General features: G+C 42.2%; 1 protein-coding gene across 10 annotated transcripts in view; it reads right to left on the bottom strand.

Annotated features, from left to right (window-relative positions):
• Nucleotides 1-14,388: 14,388 nt before the first annotated feature.
• Nucleotides 14,389-19,293, bottom strand: part of NRG1 (neuregulin 1) — a 448,500-nt gene continuing 443,595 nt past the window's right edge. For all 10 annotated transcript variants that reach the window (XM_086868220.1, XM_086868217.1, XM_086868216.1 and 7 more), the window contains one exon: nucleotides 14,389-15,581. In XM_086868220.1, coding sequence (XP_086724346.1) covers nucleotides 14,930-15,581 — 652 coding nt within the window. In that variant the 3' untranslated portion in view covers nucleotides 14,389-14,929. The remainder of the gene's footprint in view (nucleotides 15,582-19,293) is intronic.

A 19,293-nucleotide genomic window follows, 5' to 3' on the forward strand; every position in this document is an offset into this window, starting at 1 on the left:
CAATAAGGCTCCTAGAGGAGATGCCTTGGCTGAAGCTGAGTCAGTGTCCTTGAAACAATTCTTTATTCCCTGACATTAAACAGCTTGAGAAAGCTGACATGACCAAACACACTTTTCCAGTCTCTCAGCCTCCTTTTAGTATGTCCTTTCTATATGAGACTTTGCAGTAAACAGACCTTTGTCTGCTGCATTACTGGCTGGGTACTGAATCATTTGCATAATCCTTATGTGCGCTGTCTGCATTTCTGCAGTCAGGACAGTGCTGCTTGAGCAATACACCCAGGAAAACATACACTGTAGCTGGTAAATAGGTTAAATACTAGAGATGTAACAGATTCCTTTCTAAAGATCTTGCTCATTTCAAAATTAATCATCTGACACTGTTCAAAGACTGGACACCTCCCTGCATAAGACAGAACCAAGAAGCTACAGGGACTTTGTTGCAACTGAGACAATACCCTGGTTTTTCTTTTATTTTGTCCATAACTTCTGGAAACCATTTCCTACTGCATTCATTTAGCCTTGAGCACACTTAATCTGAAATTGACTTTGCCTGCCCTCTCACAGAGTTTTTAAATGCATGAATAGTACTGGATAGGATAGATCAGCATTAAAGCGAGACCAGCAATCTGATCAAATTTCTGGCTTACTTTCGTTGCCTACAGCAACACTGTCTACACATCCAGAAAATGACTTTCTAAGGGGCTGCACTTCAATGCACAGTTTGACTAAAAAAAAAAAAAAAATTTAAAAAAATTAATTAACCTGCTTGACTTTTACCTTGCTTAGGCTATTTCCCCCTTCCAGAAGTGTCTTTTATTTTTCTTCCAATTGCATGGTAACCAGAATGTAACTTAGCTCCCTCAGCTGAAGAAGAAATTATACAATACATTTCACCATGATTCAGGCCTTTTTGTATCCTTTTTCTAAGTGCAGTTTCACTTGAAAAACTCTTAGAAGTGCAATTATGTCTTTAAGATATGTTTTTAATGAAAAAGTTGCAAGAGCTAGGGAAAAAGGGTCTTTCCTCTCCATTTTGTGCAAATTAAGGTAGGGAAGCAATAGATTATCAATGCTGTTGAGTAGCCTCCCCCTGCATGTGACCTTTGACAATGTCAAATTGTTGAGGACAGAGTTTTTTGTAATTACAGTTACAACTAGTATCAGATAAAAATGCTGCTGGGCCCCCTCCTGTGAGAAGGGGTACTGGTTGAGTAACTGTGGGGACACAGCTTGTTAATGGTGAAAACAACAGATGTGGTCAAGGGGCAAGTCATGCCACCGAAGAACTGTCTACCTTGGTCTACCTTCACCTTTCACAGTGCCTGCCCTTGATTCAGCTTCCACGGTGCCTGTCCCTGAAGGTCTTGTTGTGGTGGACAACTCCTTTCCTTGTGGCTAACATAAGAGAACTTCTTTGGCCATGTATGCCAATTTGTTTTCCATCTGTGAATAAATGTGGAGAGATGATGGTCTGTGAGAGCCTAGCTGAGGCTCTGGGCTAAGGCATGGCCCATCCCATAGGCCACATCACAGAAATGACATAAATGACAATGCCAAAGTGCAGCCTGATGATTGTGAGGTGTGATAAAAATCCCAGTTTGCCAGCTCCCAGAGTCCTGTAGGACAGCAAGGAAATGTTACCTGGGCTGCAGCTTACACCTCTGTGGGGACAAAATTGCAGTCCTCCACAGCTGGGATAAAGTGTGGCAAGACAGGAACAGGGCTTTTCTCAGAAGATGATTTGGCTGCAGCCACCCTGGAGTTAAACTGAGATCTCAGAGAAAAATTAGATGTGCAAAAGATCAAAAGGCAAAATGTTGTCTCCGTCTGAGTGTCTTGCTCTCTCAGTGTGCTTTTGTTGTCCAAGGTCAAGGTGGAATTAGAACCAAAGTAATTGGGACAAGCATCAGACTGAAGATTAGGCTCAGCATTAGGTGGTGTTTGGAAGATGAGTGTCTACTCAGAAGTGGCAAGGATGCAGGAATGCTCTAGTGAGCACCATTCAGATGTGACACAGGCCTGCTGACTGGCACAGTGCCTGGGAGTCATTAGTGGATAGCCATATAAATATGGTCCAGCCAATGAGTTAAGTCACTCTCCATTCCTAGAGTAATTGAGGGAAGGCTTCAGTTTCTGGAAGCCTTATTAATTGCTATTAATTGCTGAAATCCATTGTAGTTTCGTTTCTGCTGTGGAGGGTCTCAGTGCCAGGAGGGGAGCAGACCTCTCCCTGCAGTGTGGCAGACTGCCTTACTGACTGCTTTGTTTCACATTTATTTTCCTCCAGTCCTGGTCACACAGGGAAAACTACCGTCATGCTGTTTCTGGCCACTGTGCATAATTGTTTGCAATGGACAAGGAAACTGCTGCTTCCCCAACAGCAACCTTCTATCTAATGAAGCTGGATAATATAAAAGTCTCACATGTTTTGTTCCTCCTTGTAGAATTTGCTCTTGATGTCCAGCAAATATGCTCCTGTTAACACAGGAGTCAGGAGAGATGACTGCTGTGCACAGCTTCTCTATAATTAGCTTTCTATGAAATAATGAAAGTGCTTGCCTGGTCCTGGGCACTGCTCTCTGGCTGCAACCTGTAGGTGTTAGGGGAACGAGGTCCATATGTGGGCTCAAAACAGAACTGCAAGTCCCAGATATTCAGCCCGGTGGCCTGTGGTGCTGTCCCTAGCAAGGGTGGGCATTCCTAAGTGTTAGAGCTTTGCTGAATTTTTGCTCTCTCTCATCAGCAAGATATTTATGTCACTTGTTTTCAGTTATGCTTTCTGAACTGTTTCTGCCTTTTTTCCCCAAAGGTCCCAAGTACTCACTGCTGGTCAGCTTCTTGCCCTACTTCACATGGAGGTATCCAAGGAGAATTACTAGGTAGTCAATAGAAAATGGGAGCAGCAGAGAGATGATCTTTGCTTCTCTGTCTTTGAAGCTGGTTATGGCCTATTTCACATGCACTCTACAAAGTCATCTTCTGAGGACCAGACATCATGGAACAAGACCAAACTATTACTGGGCACTCCAAGCAGCTTTGTTTTCTCTCAGCCACCAGCAGAAATATTTTCCTCTCCCTTTCTATTAATGGCACCAGGGTCAGATAGATTTCTTTTCTGGGGTAATTTCAATACTGGGACATTGCATGGGATTGGTATTTCATACTTCAAACAGGCCATTTGCAGCTGTAAGTTCCTGCAAATTAGCTGAGAGAGAACCTGAAAGTATCATAACAAACTTCAGCTATAGCAAGGTTATACATAGCACAGTGACATTATCACTGTCACTTATTAATAGAATTAGCAATCTTATTTTTAATCCCAGGCATTGAATTAGTGACTACTATTAGCAAAACAGTTATTCACAAGCTGCCAAACCTTTGCAGCTTTGTGAATGAAGGCAGGGAATATACATTATCTTTTGAGAAGCTTCAGCGTGCTCATCTGCACAACAAAACTTTGGTGATACTGAGGTTAATCAGCACATGCAAATCAGGGATGCAATCCTCGTAGAAGGTTTTATGCTCTGGGCAAATTATTACTCTTCAAATACCAAGAAAAGCAGCAAAGTTTCTCCTGGGAAGGGCAGGGGTGAAGACTCTATGCATTTAACCCAGTTCTTTACATTTCTATTTTAAAAGTGAACAACTCTTTTTTGGTTTTGTTTTGGTTTTTTTTTTTTTGGTTTTTTTTTTTTTTTAGGATAAAGGAAAGCATTAATAGTTCATAGGTAGGATTCTTTTTCCCCAACTACTTGAGCGATTTTGCACTTTCCCTCTTCTGGAATCTGACCTCAGGCATTTTGCTTGTTCCCATGAGGAAGAAGCTGTTCTAGAGAGGCAGAATTCAGCATATGCAGTAATTTTGTACTTGGGCTGAGTCAAATATCTTGGTGAGAGAGATGGTGTGTAGTTTACACAAGTACAAGAATTAGAGCTCAGACCACTATGCTTAGCCATAGAGATATTTCAGCAATTCCTAGAAATGTCATCTGTTGAGCACAAGTCTAGGTAAGTAGCCTTGTGGCCAATGCATGCTTAGCTCCCTGCTATCACTGCTATTTTGCTATCAGCAATAAAGGGGATATCCTGTCCCCTCAGAGGGATACCAGCTTGCAGATTCTAGGGGACTCTTACAGAGAGATCAGACCTTTGGAGCTGCTAAGGAGTCTTCTGTGAGAGTTGGATGAGTTCAGTTATGTGCTTTAAGCAAAATAAACATCTTGCATGGGCAGTGGTTAGTATCCTGCAAGTTCTTGCTACATAGGTGCAATGTTTATCTATAGGTGAATGGGACAGCTGTTTACAAAACTGCAGTCACTGGACACCCCTGTCAGTGCTCAGATATACAAGGGTGAGGTTCCATGTTGGTAGTGGGTGAGACCATCTGCTATTGAGTGCTTTTTGTGCCCCCAGGGTTTGAAGGATGCTAACCCAGCCTGCAGACTGCAGGTTTCCATTGCATTTCATCATCTCAGTTCCCACCCACCACCCCTTCAAGAAATCAGGGAAAACATTTGCTCTTTGGTGCAAGAGATTGTTCAGCTTCTAAGTCACTGGATGCCTCTGTTCTGAAGTAATTCTCACTACCATAGCTGTCATAGCAGAGTATTGACACAGTGTCTGGTTTCAGGCCAACACACAGAAAGTCAAGCTGTGCATTTGTTTCCTCCCCTGGGCTGGAAGGAGCACTGCTGATATCCTGAGTGTCTCAGCTTGCTTCAGGGCAAAAGCTCTGGCTAGGTGTCTTCTTGCCAAGGGGCTTCCCTGCCAGTGTGGGAGCACTTAACACCCCTGAAAGCAAGCTGCAGCCAAGAATGGCTGACCTTCGGAACCTCCACACACGCCAAGGGCTTGATGCAATACAGTGCACTCAGCTGCCTGTTTAGAGCAGTACTCTGAAATACTTTTGGAACTCTCAGGGCATCCAGGTCTTTGGGTGACAGACTGCAAGGGGGCTTGAGCCTCTGCTTTGAAATTCAGCATCATCAGTTTCCACAGTCAGGATGGTCCATTTCCCATCATCACCTCAGTCTGAGATGAAGGGTATCTTGCCCAGTGTATGTGACAAAGCTAAATATGGACTCTTTGGCAAAGCTGTTTATCTTTATCTTCTGAGACAGAACCTCAGAGTATCAGCTTTGTTCTTCTCCACCACCCTCCCAAGCTCTTTTAATTTTTAAAAATGCATGTGGAAATGAGGTGGGAAAGAGACAAAATCAGCTCTTTTAGCTCCTGAACCAAAAATCTTTTCAAAGAGCAGCCTGGAAGTACGTGCTGACATTGATGATGGGATCCTGGTGAAATACCAAAGAAGGAGCAGAAAGCATGCTGTTCCCCTGCAGCTGAAGACCTACTGCAATCACCTCGGGACCAAGCTGAGGGCTGTGTCTGCTGCTGAGCCAGTATGGCTCTTGTCCGTCAAAAGAAGTTGTAAGACAGAAAGTGAAGTTTACTAATAATACCATGGTTATCACATCTGAAGCCCTAAAATGACAATTTAAACTAATCATGAGAGGCAAAGAATTAATTAGAAAAGCTCTGGAGTGTACTGGACAGCAAAATAAAGAGCTGCATGTAGAATCACTGTGATGATAGTCCTGTTACCTGGACTTTATGTTACCTGACCTTCAAATTTGTTACCTCAGTAATCAGATCTTGTAACAGGCCATGTAAGTTTTATTTGAAGGAAGCTGGCACTTGGAAATGAAAGTAATAGGGTTACTGTGTAAGAGTTCCTTTCTGCTATTCCATTTATATGACCCAGAATATGTGATTTAGTACCATGACAACTGAGACATTGATTATAAAACAGACACGAGATCACTGTAGTCTGCCAGTTATTTGGAGTTTTATTACTTTCAGCTTTATTTCATAGTCATTAACCATCAGATAAATACTGTATGTTTTAGTTGGCTATGATAAGATGGTGTGTGCAGATGGCTAAGTTGACTGAATTACAGGACATTTTTAATTATTAAAATGGTTAATGCATCACTAGAATGGTATTATTCTGTTTTCTGGAGCTTTGATTAGGGGATAATTTTAAACAGGATGCTGAATTTCAGATTCCTGGATTTATACTGTGGCATTCATCTAAGTGGCCTTTATTTCCTAATTGGCCTTTATTTTTTGAATTACTTCTTTCACAGCACTATAGCTCCCTTGCTTTTTGTGGAAAAGCTGCTGGAGGCACAGGTCTTCTCACATATATTGAGCAGATTACTGTCCATTTTTGTGGAGGATCTGAATCACCTCACACTCAGCTTTGGGGCCTTTAGGGTGAGAAAGGCGAGCTCAGGATGGGAACATCCTGAGAACCAGAACATTTTTATTATGGGACAATAATTGCTTTTTTGGGATTGTTTCTCTTTGCCACATTTAGAAGGCTCAAGACCCACCACTTGGGAATCTTTAGTGTGTCTTTTTTCTGTCTGGGATTGAATTCATTGTTCTAGGGTTATTTGATTGAAATGAGAGGCACATGGCCACCCTTTACCCTAGCTGGAGTCCCCGTAATCTTCCACCTTGCCAGTCCCTTCTCAGCTGTGGGCCCTGTGAAAGATCCTCTGCAATCTGTGATCCAGCCTGTCCAACTGGGGAAGAAAGAGGTGTTCCCTTTCCATATCTTCACAGCTATACAGGACGAATGCCATCATCAATTTTTTCCTCTCTGAGGTGAAAAACTGTTTTCTCTGGGATGCAGGCAGTTTTGCAGCTGCTGAACAGCCTTTTTATGACATTTTTTTCTTCTCCTGTCACTGAGCATGCACAGAACATCAGGAAATCATTACAGAAAATTGAGAGACTGTATGTATGTGTGTACACATAGAGAATGCATAACCCAACTGATGCAGTAATGTGCAGGGTAAGTTAAAATACCTCCCACACAATATCAGGCTTCTGAAGCATGGCTCCAAGTAGACCATTACCAGAGTAATGACTTAATCAGTTGTTAACAATCGCTGTACTCCCTACCAACTGATGTGCATATAACCTTGCAAAGACTCCCTTGACACCTCCTCTGCTGCTGTCATCAAATGAGCTGGCCTTATTTCAGGTGTTTTCTATGCACTGCTGCCAGAGGCTCCTCTCTAGTTCCTAAGGCATTACATCCAGTGCAGGGAACTCCTGCTATCCCCAAGGGGGGAAAACCTAAGCGGAAACTTAGCAGCTGCCATTTATGTTAGAAATCCAGTTTCCAACTAAAGTTGGTGCTTGGCTACCTTCTGGAGTTAAAACCTTAGAGAGTAAGGTCTAACTTTCAAGGAAATTAATTCCATTCATGCTGAAGGCTTTGTCTCAGGTATTGACAGACCCTACGATGCTTAGAAAGTACAGCACTCTAAATACCCTCTGGAGTCACCATATTGTGCCCAACCTCAGTGACACGGTAACCTTTCTAGATCTGCATAGGCCTGATCTTGTTCCACTTTTTCCTTGACAGAAGATGTGGAACTGTCTTTCAGTCCTTGTCTTCATGTGTGGAAGTGGGGACATCAGGAGCATACCAGTGATTTATGACATTCCTCCTGCCAGCCTTAGTCTGGAGACATGTGAAATAATTTTGCAATCAGTACAACTTTTCTAATGTCAGCTACTCTGAAATGACTCCAGCAAAAGGTCACAGCATCAGGTAGAAAAGGCACTCTGGGATCAGAAATCCCTAAGGCTCCATTTCAGGAAACTCTAAGGAGGCTCAATTTTTATTTTATTTTATTTTATTTTATTTTATTTTATTTTATTTTATTTTATTTTATTTTATTTTATTTTATTTTATTTTATTTTATTTTATTTTATTTTATTTTATTTTATTTTATTTTATTTTACTTTACTTTATTTTATTTTATTTTATTTCATTTCATTTCATTTCATTTCATTTCATTTCATTTCATTTCATTTCATTTCATTTTATGTTAAAGATAAAATGAGATTTAGGCGTGAAAGTGCCACTGTCAATGGTCTGTTATCACTAAAGAGGAGTTATCAGGCTCATAACCTATGCACAGTCTATGTTGCTTTGCTTCTCCTGTACAGGTTAACCATCACTGACTAACTGAAACATCTCAAGGCATTTGAGATAGTTTTCTTCCCATCAGTTGTAACTGAGACAGAGAGAATTAACTTGGGGAATGCATTCTCCAAATAATGTGCTCATAACTGGGTGGAGTTGGCATGCTAAGAGCATACCCAGCTGTGGGCTGCAGAAATGAGAAGGGTTTGCTTGATTTTCCTGTGGTGTTCCCTGACGCCATCTGCTTCCAGACCTTGTGGAGAAGTGCAGAAGCTTGGCAGAGAAAGCTAATAGGATAAAGACAGCATGGACTGACAAACAACTTTTGCGAGGACATTTGGCACACATAAAGATGTGTTCCCTAAAGCCTCCTTGTCTGTATCAAATGTGTCACGAGGTCCTTAGTCCTGTTGATTCTGAGTGGCTCTTAGAAATTAAGACAATTTCTTAATTGCTTTCAGAAACTGTCTACCTCTACTCCTGTGCATGAAAGGACAGTGGAGATGCCTGATGTCTGTCTTCTCCAAGCAGTCCATTTCAACAGCCTGCCATGGAAGGACCATCCTTTTCTCCACTGTAGCACTGTGCCATAATGTGCTAGCCAAAATGGCCTGGCTGTAAGGTGACAAGGCCCTACAAGACATTCATGAGGCAAATAGCCTAATCATCCATCCTTGCAGCCACATGAAAGAGAAAAACAGGGAAGTTGTCTGAGGGAAACTAAATCAGACTGAAACACTAGGCCTTTACACTCTGGGTTGAGAGCCACGGAAGAGGGAGGATGACAGAAAACCCTTGGCAATCCCTCCCTCCCTCCCTCCCTCCCTCCCTCCCTCCCTCCCTCCCTCCCTCCCTCCCTCCCTCCCTCCCTCCCTCCCTCCCTCCCTCCCTCCCTCCCTCCCTCCCTCCCTCCCTCCCTCCCTCCCTCCCTCCCTCCCTCCCTCCCTCCCTCCCTCCCTCCCTCCCTCCCTCCCTCCCTCCCTCCCTCCCTCCCTCCCTCCCTCCCTCCCTCCCTCCCTCCCTCCCATCTCTGTTTCTCCATCCCTCTATTCTTCCATCCCTTTGTTCTTCTATCCTTCCATTTCTCCATCCATTCTCGGTTTGGCATCTCATTCTGCACCAATAGGTAGGCCTGGGAGCACTAGCCCTGGGAACAAATGGATGTGAAACACATCCAAAACATCTTTATTGCATTCCTCTCTCCTCTGCTCATGCCTAGCTTTCCTCCTCTTGTTTAATGCTCATTAACAGCAAATGACTTTACATACTTTTATCATGTAAGCACAGCCAGATCGGATATCTGCCCTCCTCTCCAAGTGTGGCAGATAGTTGGAGAAGGTAAGAGCAGCAGTAGTACACATAATATTTCCAATTTATACAATCTCCACATGTTTTCAGTTCAGTTATTTCCCACATCTGATGAGGTTTTCATGGATTTACTAATCCTTATTGGATTAATGCCTAAGATCTGGCCCCCACCATGGGGTGATTTCCAAAACATGGAAAGATTTACAATCCACAGTCTCTTGCAGCAAGTAATTCTCCAAGTTCCCTACCCCTTACGTGAAGAGCTACATCTTTCTGGGAATACGGTGCCCAGCAGTTTGGATTGATACTCCATTTCTTTTATTGGAAGAGGTACTAAACATCCAGTCCTCTCTTACTTTCTGCAAAATAAATATGTTTCAACAGACTTTTAATATCTTCTCTCTTTTGTCCTTTCTTTCAGAATAATGGTATTCAGCCTACCCAGTGCTCCCCAGACCTCATGGCATCCAGCTTCACCCAAGATGCCCTTAAACCCTTTCCCATTATACTATTTCTATCCTGAGACAAGAAGACCAGGACCACTCATTGTATTTACAACCTGCACAAATCATGAATTTATATAGTGACATGGTGGTGCCATCTAAGAGTTCCTGGTATCTGCTTTGCTTTATTGACTGTTGCTGAGCAGTGAGGTGACATTTTTGTAGAGCAGCCTCCCACAGTCCCAAGACTGTGTCATTTCTGCCCCCCAACTCCTCCCCCTCCCCAAACCCCATCCATCTTAAGTAGTAATGGTCAGGGTAGAGCTAATTATTCTAATTTAAGAAACTAAAATTGTTTGTAGGAGCAAGAGTGTCTGCCAGAGACCCCCATAGAGATGAGTCAGAAATCTCAAGGAACAGTGGTCCACAACAACAGAACACGACCTTTACAACAATGTTTGCATACAGAAAGATGGTAGCTGGTGACCTGACACAGTCTGCTGAGCAGCTGGGCCAGGACCACACATAAACAATTTAATCCAGCACCTCTTTTACTGAAAATGAAAAACAAAACCTTAATAAATCAACAATTACTTATTGCTGTATTTGGGGTAATAAATTCTTTAGTTTATCAGTAGCTTGTGGCTTCCATAGCATGTTCTTTGAACAGTTTGCCTTTCAGTTACATCCCCTTTCTCTCCTGAACAATAAATTAGCATTCATTTTTTTTTAAAGGAAAAGAGGGGAAAAAGAGGATATATTACAATTTTTTCAAAGCAAAAGGAAAAATGCAACATCTTTTTGACATATATCTTAAAATAATATGAGGATAACATTCTCTGCGTGTTAGATGCCTATGCATAAATAATAAAGGACGTTATGTTATTTACAGTGTTACACAATAAACTAAGAGCGTCTCATTTAACACAATATCCATAAAGACAGTAAATAATGAAAACATCCACGTATGTACAAGACGTATTTACAATAGAATAGAGAATTACAAATGATGATAATTGGCCATGTTCTTTGTCTGCCCTTCTCTGCAGCATTTCATAGGTGCTTTTTTTGTTTCTTACTAGAAGTAAGTCCCAGGTGATGGTACGTAGCCACACTGCAGGGCCAAGAAGTGCTCAACAGGCTAAGAGGTGTGTCCTTTGAGGAGACACCAGTTTGCTATCCTGGATACTCAGGAAACTGCTTGCAATGTGTGTGAGAGAAGCAGGGAGATGCAGCATTGTTGTTTTGGACTTCTGGAAAGAAGGAGCTTCCCTTTCCTGTTCCCTGATAAAGGCAGTGATTGATCTCTTAAACCTGGGTGTGTTGGGGTGGCTCAAGTGAGGAAGGGAATAACTGGGCCAAAAGGCGGGAGTAGACTTTTCTCTGTTACATGAGAACTTCTATGGAGCTGTAATGATTTACACCCTGTAAATAGGCAGGCTGTACCAGGTTGTGCACAACATAATCTAGTTATACACTCTTGAAAGAAGCCTTTTATCTTGGAAAAATTCCTGCATATAAACACATACACAGGAAAAACTCATGGCTCAATCTAAATGACGTGGAAATAAACCAGGACAATCTTAACTCTGCCACCACTGGAATATTTCTCCCCCTCTTCTAAATATGTTTCTTCTTGCCATGACTTTCAGCCAAAGAACTGGCAAGCATCACACAGTGATGGCTCAAGGGTGTTGGGACTGCCTAGCTCAAAGGTCTGGGTAATGAAGCAAATATCCCCAACAGGGGAGCTGGCCTTTTCCATAGGCACTTGCTGGCTCTGCTCCATGCTGCTTCAGCCTCCAGCCCCTTGGCCAGCAGGAACTGGCTGCAGCCTGCCAGCAGCACCTGTGGCCAGGTAGATTCACTAGCTTCAGGGTGTGGACCTGACTGATGTGAAACACCCTCACAGTGTGATAAACACAAGTTGAGAGGTGGGGGTCCTCCTCCCGCTTCTGTGCATGCCAAGCCAGGGCAATTCCCGAATTCATCATTGCATGAATTGTGCTGTAAGGCTGGGTTCTTCACAAAGATCTAAGGGCTTAGGCAGCCATATCCCCAATTGTATTTTCTTGTTCTTAGGTCCATGTGAAGTCTCCAGCCTAATTTCATGCTTGCCCTATAACACACTGTGCATGTTCCGAGGGGGAGGGATAGCAGGAACTGCACAGCAATGTGACTTTGAGGCACTGCAACAGAAGAGGTATGACATTTTTCCCTAGACCTATACTAAATAAATCTCACATGTACAGCTCCCAAATATGGAATTGCTCCTTCATTTTTTACTGTCCCTCCATAATAACAGTGTTAGTAGTCAAATAATCTACTCAGTGTCAGTGGATGTTCCCTTTCCATCCTGATTAATCTGTCTGGGCTATTATAGATACTTCAACAAGAGCTGGCCTTGTGGTTGATATATACTGGAGGAATTTACAAAAACCTGTTTTATAATCTCTATTCTGCCACTAAGGTGGGTGATTTTGGGGCAAATCTCTTGTTTCTCTGCCATACTTTTTCTGTTTTATCTGTCCTGCAAGGCCTTTGCAATGTCAGAGGCCTTCCTGAAAGAACAGATGTTCAAGTGGCCACAGAAACTCAACAATGAAAATCCTTTGGAAACTTGTTGCCTTCATTAGGAAAGCCCAACTGGCCCTTTGTACTACTGAGTTGCAGAGTTACTGGAGAGATGGATATTCTGCTGCATGGGATTGCAGATAAAAAGGCATGACTAAAGGGATGAAAATGAGAGTATGATGTCTAGAATTTGTAGAGAGCTTTTGTTTCAGTCTGCAAAGGCAAAGTGTGTTCAAGTACATGCCAGCTAGGGAAAAATGGCAAAGGGGACTTAAGTCCAGACAATATGTATTTGCCATCTCCCATTGATTTCTCAAATCAGCAGTGCCATTTCAGCCACCACATAGCCCAAAGCTGTGCTAGTTTCCTAGCCTTTTGTCCACTAACATCCTAGTGGACAACTTTTCTTTCCTATACTAAGGTTTTTTTGTTCATTTTCTGCTGAATCTGGTGTTCAGGTAGACTCACCTGTGTTCTTACTAATGTGTTATGGTTATTTATATAGTGAGGAACTCACTGATTCTTGTCATCCTGGCAAAGAGCTTTTTTTGCTATACTTTGCTTCCAGGTCTCAAGTCAATAGGACAACTTGTTCAGCAAAACTCTAAGGCACATGCTTAACTTTTTGCACGTGCTGGAGGTGTCAATGAGAGTCTAGCACATGCTGAAGGTAACTTTTGCTAGGATTAGCATAAGCATATGCTTGAACAATTTACTGAGTTGGGACTTTTGTTCCTCAGGTTTGCATCTCACAAATTTTCCTTGATGTATTTCTCTTCATTTAACTAGGACCAGAATGCGGCCCAAAGGATGAGTGTAGTTTGGCTGAAATTCTTTTTCTCTTGACAGGGCTCTTATTTAGAGCTCAGTAATACCTGTAAAACATATGTTCTCATTTTCAGAATCCCCAGAGTCTAGGAAAAACATTTGTTTTCCACATCAATCCTGAGTCAATGCTGTGCCAACTGAACACACAACAAAAAATCAAAAGTATAGAAGAGGCAGAGTGACCCTGACTAAACTGATAGGAATTCAGTGCAAAAGAGGCCATTTGCTTCTGTCTGGATGGATGCATCTGCTCCAGCACTGACAGCATCTTTGTTCATTACCAGTCAGTGACTTCAAGGTTGCCACCGGCTATATAAACACTGGTATCAAATAGTCACACATGGGCTGTAACCCACATGGTGTGCTTGCCTTCATAAATGGGCTCTGCATCAGTCTTGCCTCTCTCAACCCAAGTAATGGAGTCTATAAAGTTGAGTGGAAATAAGCTCCATACATCTGCTTTGTCTTTCCTATGTGCCTATACTTTTTAACCATCCAGCAAATCAAGTTCTCTGAAAGGCCTTTCTGTGTCCAAGAGTAAGCCTTACTCCAACAGCAATTCTAACAAGGTATTGCCAGAAGCTTGTCAGGATTCTTTCTGAGGAAGAGAAAAAGGGGAATAAAATTGAGGGGAAACAATAGAATAAATCATGTATTGGAAATCAACATTAAGAAATAGAGGTGAAAACTGATTGCACTTTTATTAGTGGCATTTGTTTTCCAGCTAGATCTCTTCCTTGCTTGATTACAGATATCTATTATATTTGCCCCATTAACATAAACTAATATAAATGTTTTCTTTTTTTTTTCTTTTTTTTTCTTTTTTTTTTTTTTCGTTTTCTTTTTTGTTTAGATAGAGTATTGGGTTCAAAGCCTCAGCTAACTTAAACCCATTTCCTAAGGGATAACTAGAACAATTAATATCTGGAAAATAATGAAATGGCAGCTCCTAGTGATTACAAGCTGACCTCTGATTAATAATATATTTGGTTTAAAATCACAGTATTACTTTCTTTCTATAAGTAACATTATTTAATGCAGGTTGGCTTTTTTTTTTTTGTCTGTTTGTATGTTTTTTGTTATCCTGCTGTAATTAATAGTAGCATGCTGTTGGATCTACTATTATCCCAGTGCTCAAAGAAGCAAACCTTTTGGCTGGCAGAGAGCAGACAAAACTCATCTCATATACGGAAAGCAAATAAAAGTTCTCATATAAGAAACTTTTTTTTTTTTTAGCTTTTTAAAATATTTTTTAATTTTTTTTTTTTTTTTTCTTTCTGACTCTGTGTGTGTGTATATGTGTGTTTTTCTGGCAGAGTAGGGTGGGAGTGCCATTACAGGGCTTTCTGATTTGGAGACTCTACAGCAAGCGACCAGAGGGACTTCTGCAATTCTTGCAAATCATACATCCAGTCATTATAATGCAGTGCACAAAAAAGCTAGGACAACTGAGGGCTAAAAGGTTTCGCAAAATACTATGGGACAGCCATCATTGTAACTGTACAAAACTTGCTCTCAACTTAACATAACATAAAGGCACCATTGATATCTTTCCCCATTTTTGAAATACTGTAAAAAATTGCTACATATGGCACATAACACATTTGTACATACGTATATTTAATTTATAAAAGTTTTTTTTTTTTCCTCTCCTGTTTTCTATCAGCGGAATTGCTAAAATAAAATAAATCGTTTAATTTAAAGGTGGAATACTTCATTATATAAAATAAAGTTTTACATGTGAATCTATGTGTTTTATGTTTTATACAGCAATAGGGTCTTGGTTAGCTATCACACTGGACAACCTTGCTTGCAACTCTTCTGGTGTGGAGAAGCGATTTGCCGGGTTAGTCCTGGTTTCAGGCAGCCGGAAGGCAGTGGCTGGCTCCAGACTGGTTGCCCCGGGGTTCGGTATGCTCAGGAATGGTGTATCCTCGCCTATTCTTTCATCTTCGGTTTCGGTCTCAGAGCTGCTGCTCTCAGAGCTTGTGTCAGAGTCCACTTCCACCCTGCTGGAAATGTGGCTATTGGGCTTTGTTCTTTTGACCCTCCGGCTGTTGGTGAGTTTCTTTGGGGGCTCCTGTGCTGGTTCGTACTCCTGCGTGGTCTCATACTCCTCATCCTCCACGATCCGCAGAGGACTTGGTGGCAGGCTGTTGCTCTCATGGGTGGCATTGTGGTGAAAGGAGTTGAACTGCTGAAGGTGGTGGTCATACTTCTCATGCAGCTGCAGCGGAGTCACCAGGAGCAGGGGTCTCTCCTCTTCTATGAAGGGACTCACCGCCACTGAAGGGATGGAGACGGTCAAGCTGGAAGCCGGTGGTGACATTGTGGAGGGGCGGGACTTGGGAGAAGTTGGAGTGTGAAAATCAACAGGTGACATGCGAGCTGGTGTGGTCATAGCTGAGACATACCTAAAGAAAAGAGATGGGGAAAGGTTGCGAGCACAGGAGCAGTAGTGACCTGTGAACACAGCAGCTCATGTAGACTGGGAGAGAAACGGCAGGGATCCCTTAAGATCCCCAGCATCCTCACAGAGGGCTACTAAGGAACCTTTCCTGTTCCTATTAATCCTATAAACTGCTGACTTCTGGGACTCTGGGCAAATACATTTGAAAGCAGGAGGAGCGCAGCAAAACTCCCAGATCCCAGCCATAGAGAAGCTGTAAATTTTTTGCCAGAATAACTTTCTGGAATGAATCCAGGAATGGGATTCAGAGACAGACAGGCTGCCAGAAACGAAATGCATTTGCAAGTATTTTCTCAAAAGGAAAACAGCTGCTGCACTTCTGGAAGGATTTGACCAGAATCTGGGGTACATGCAAACAGACAGGGGGTAAGAAAGGAAGAGAACTGAAGGACAGTCCTCTTGGGGCTTCACCCTCTTCTGGCAACCAAACTGTCTCGGCTAGGGAGGAAAGTAATGTTTGGATAAAATCTAGAGCCAGATTCTGCTAATTTTAATCACCAAGGGTAGTCAGAGAAGCATTTGTAGCACCATCCCAGCAGCTTTGTCCTGCTCCATTCCTTGGGTGCTAGTTACCCTGGCTGGTAGATCTATCTGCAAAGAAGCAGAGAGTATCACTTGTCCTCATATGGGAACAAATGCTGAAAGACAGGATTGTCTGGCCTAGTGCCCATGATTTCTCTGCAAAATTTGTCCCTGTTCCTGTGGGAAGGATAGTGGTCAGAAGTGATTTCTGAAAATGAAGCTCAGGTGCCATTACAGGGTTTGTCCCAAAGAAACAGAACAAAAAATATGAAGCTCTCAACTAGTTTTAATCAGTAGACATGCTGTGAGGTCATGTGGATTCATGCCAGGTGAGGATCTGCCTAAAACCACTTGATCAAAAGCACGGTGCCCAGCATGACACTTTGCATGGTCTGGCTTTGCTTTTATTCTTATCCTAAATTCACCTGCCTGAATTTCATCTGTGTCTAAAGTTAAAATAATTCTAAGCTTCATCACAGGCCCATTGAGAAAAGCTATATGGCTATGATTGATGTAGTTGTTTAGTTTTCCACTAATGGCTTATTTACCTGAGCCTAAAATTATCAAAGTAATCCTGATTCCAGCTTTCTTTTCCAATCTATGACTCAGTTGCATATGTTACACTTGATAAAAATGGAGTTACGGGAAAAAGGAGAAAATGGGATAGATTCTGGATAGACATGCAGCAGCATAAATTGATTTCACTAGAGATGCATTGATTGCACATTGATTTACATGAACTGAGGAGCAAGAGCAAGGAAAAAAACCAAACCTGGAGTTATGCATGGGAATTAATCAAGTTGGTTGAGCAAAGGGCAATGAATAGGTCTGTGCATTGGATGAATTAAGTAATTTTTCCTCCTCGCATAAGTGAGCTTTTAATCCCTTTCACATTTTTAATAGGCACTGTCTGAAAAACCACGGCCTTCCTACTTTCCCAGCTGGTCCACTGTCAGATACATGTCTTTGTGACACACTGGGTTTTAGCTAAACTGGTTCTGTTAACGCACTGAGTTGGTTAAATGTGTTCAATGTACAGTGCAGGCTTCCAGCAGTGTCAAGTTACTCATACTGGAGTGTTGTGCATTCACACATTTCTGGTCTGCTCACCCACACCCTAACAGGGCAGTGCTAACTAGCTGCTGTCTGCAATCTGAGGCTAAGAGCTGAACTCGTGCAGCTCTAGCCCACCCTGAAAGGAAGGTTAAAAGCTGATTGATTTATCCAGCTTCATGGCCAACAATGCTGGCTCAGTGAAAGGGGATCAGAGCGTACCCATGGCCATCCAGCACACATTAACTAGTTATACGCTGCCAGCTTCATTATATAGTCCAGCCTTTTGTGCAGAGACAGTGTTTTTTGATCTTCTCTCCTGTAAGACAGCTAAGGACATCCAAGATAAAACTGCTTGTGCCCTCTGCTTGTGCACACAGGTGGCAGGGCGTGGGACCCAGCAAATGGATGAGGTAACACAAAAGAACCCCTTCTAATGTCTGTTCAATTTAATTTGAAAATTGAGGGAGTACAGCCTTGGTCTAACAATTCACAGTACAGCAACATTTGATGGCTTCAGGAAGTAATTTGTCAGCTCCTACATTCCTTTATGTTTCTGAGTAATTTTTAGCTCCAAATAACGCTCACTTTCTCCCTTATGTACACACAAGGAACAATTGGCCATTTATTTCCTGCTTGCTAAAAATAGATGAGGCCTGCAATTAATGCCCAGGGAGCTATCATCTCCGATGTTCCAAATTTGTGATTGCTTCAGGCACAGGCTAGGCTGTCACTGCCTGATGAATTATTACAGAAGTTTTGCTGCTTCTGACCTATAATACAACCTTCAAGAGACACAATAATTGATGAAATGCCTTCTTTCTTCTTAGAGAAACAAAAAGGAATATGCTCTCCCCTCTCCTCATCCCCTTCCCCCTCCCCCCCAGTTAAATCTAAACAGTTTGTATTAGAATGATGCTTTGGGTGTCCCATGCAATGCAGGCAGACGGCAAGAATGGTCTTAATTTCTCACATGCAGATGCCCAAATATACTAAACTGTAATACTCACCATTGGCAGGCGTGTGGATGTGCATCCTGCTCGGTTCCCAGGCAGGAGACAACATGGTATTTACTGTTACAGGTCCTGATCCAGCAAAGCACTTAAGCACATGCTGAGCTCTACCCATGTGAGTAATCTTGCTGATTTCAGTGGGCCTACTTGCACGATTAAAAGATAATCTTGTCAAAGTGCTCTGCTGGATTGGAGCCATGGCTGTTTATGTCATGTGAGCCACGTATCTTCAAATTAAATTCCATGGTAAATAACACATAATTTTTAATGAGAAGGCTAGTTTATTATCCTTAGCGGAACTACACTCAGGGTCCTTCCTCAGTGGGCCCTCTTCCTGCTGCTTAGCAGTTGTTGGTGTGGTAGAGGGAGTACAGCAGAAATGGTGCTTGCTGTACTTGCACAATCATTTTTCTGAAAGCCACGGTTTGTCTCCTACACAACTCATACTCCTTGGGGATTGCCTGGTTGCATTTCTGGCATCATGGACACTCCACAAGGCCAAATTCCTTGTGATTTCGAAGTGCTCAGATAACTGGTCCATAACCTTTCGTTTTCCTTTTCTTCTGCCTAGGATTCCTGGGAGAAAAGCTCTTTTTAAATGTCTTGCTTCTTTTCAATCTTTCTTTTGCTATTCTGGGGCCATCTTGAAGCACAATTCTAGCCTAAACCTGTGAAGGATTTTTTCAGTAGAAGTTTTTTGGCAACTGGTGTACTTCTAGGCAGATCTCAGGAACTGATAAACCAGCCTTTTCAGAGAAAAAATTACGTGGTTGGAAAACTCCTGGCCAGCTTTATTTATAAATGTTCCTGATTTAATAATGGCCTGAGTCCCTCTGGCTTGCAATTTGTGTTCCTTGCTTTTATTTAATAAAGGGTTAAGGGGAGTTTTTAAAGGGTTGAGGAGCTGGAATATTCCAGAAGTTAGGTGGCGGCATAATTTATATACTTCTTAGGAGTCCTTAGTGCCCTCCTCCTGTGGACCAATACATTACTTTCTCCCAAAAATCTCTCAGTTTTCTCACTTACATCTTCTAAGAAATTGGTAATCAGGCAAAGTTCTGTTTATAG

This window comes from Cyanistes caeruleus, chromosome Z, assembly GCF_971803275.1.
Source record: "Cyanistes caeruleus chromosome Z, bCyaCae1.hap1.1, whole genome shotgun sequence".
Classification (NCBI taxonomy): domain Eukaryota; kingdom Metazoa; phylum Chordata; class Aves; order Passeriformes; family Paridae; genus Cyanistes; species Cyanistes caeruleus.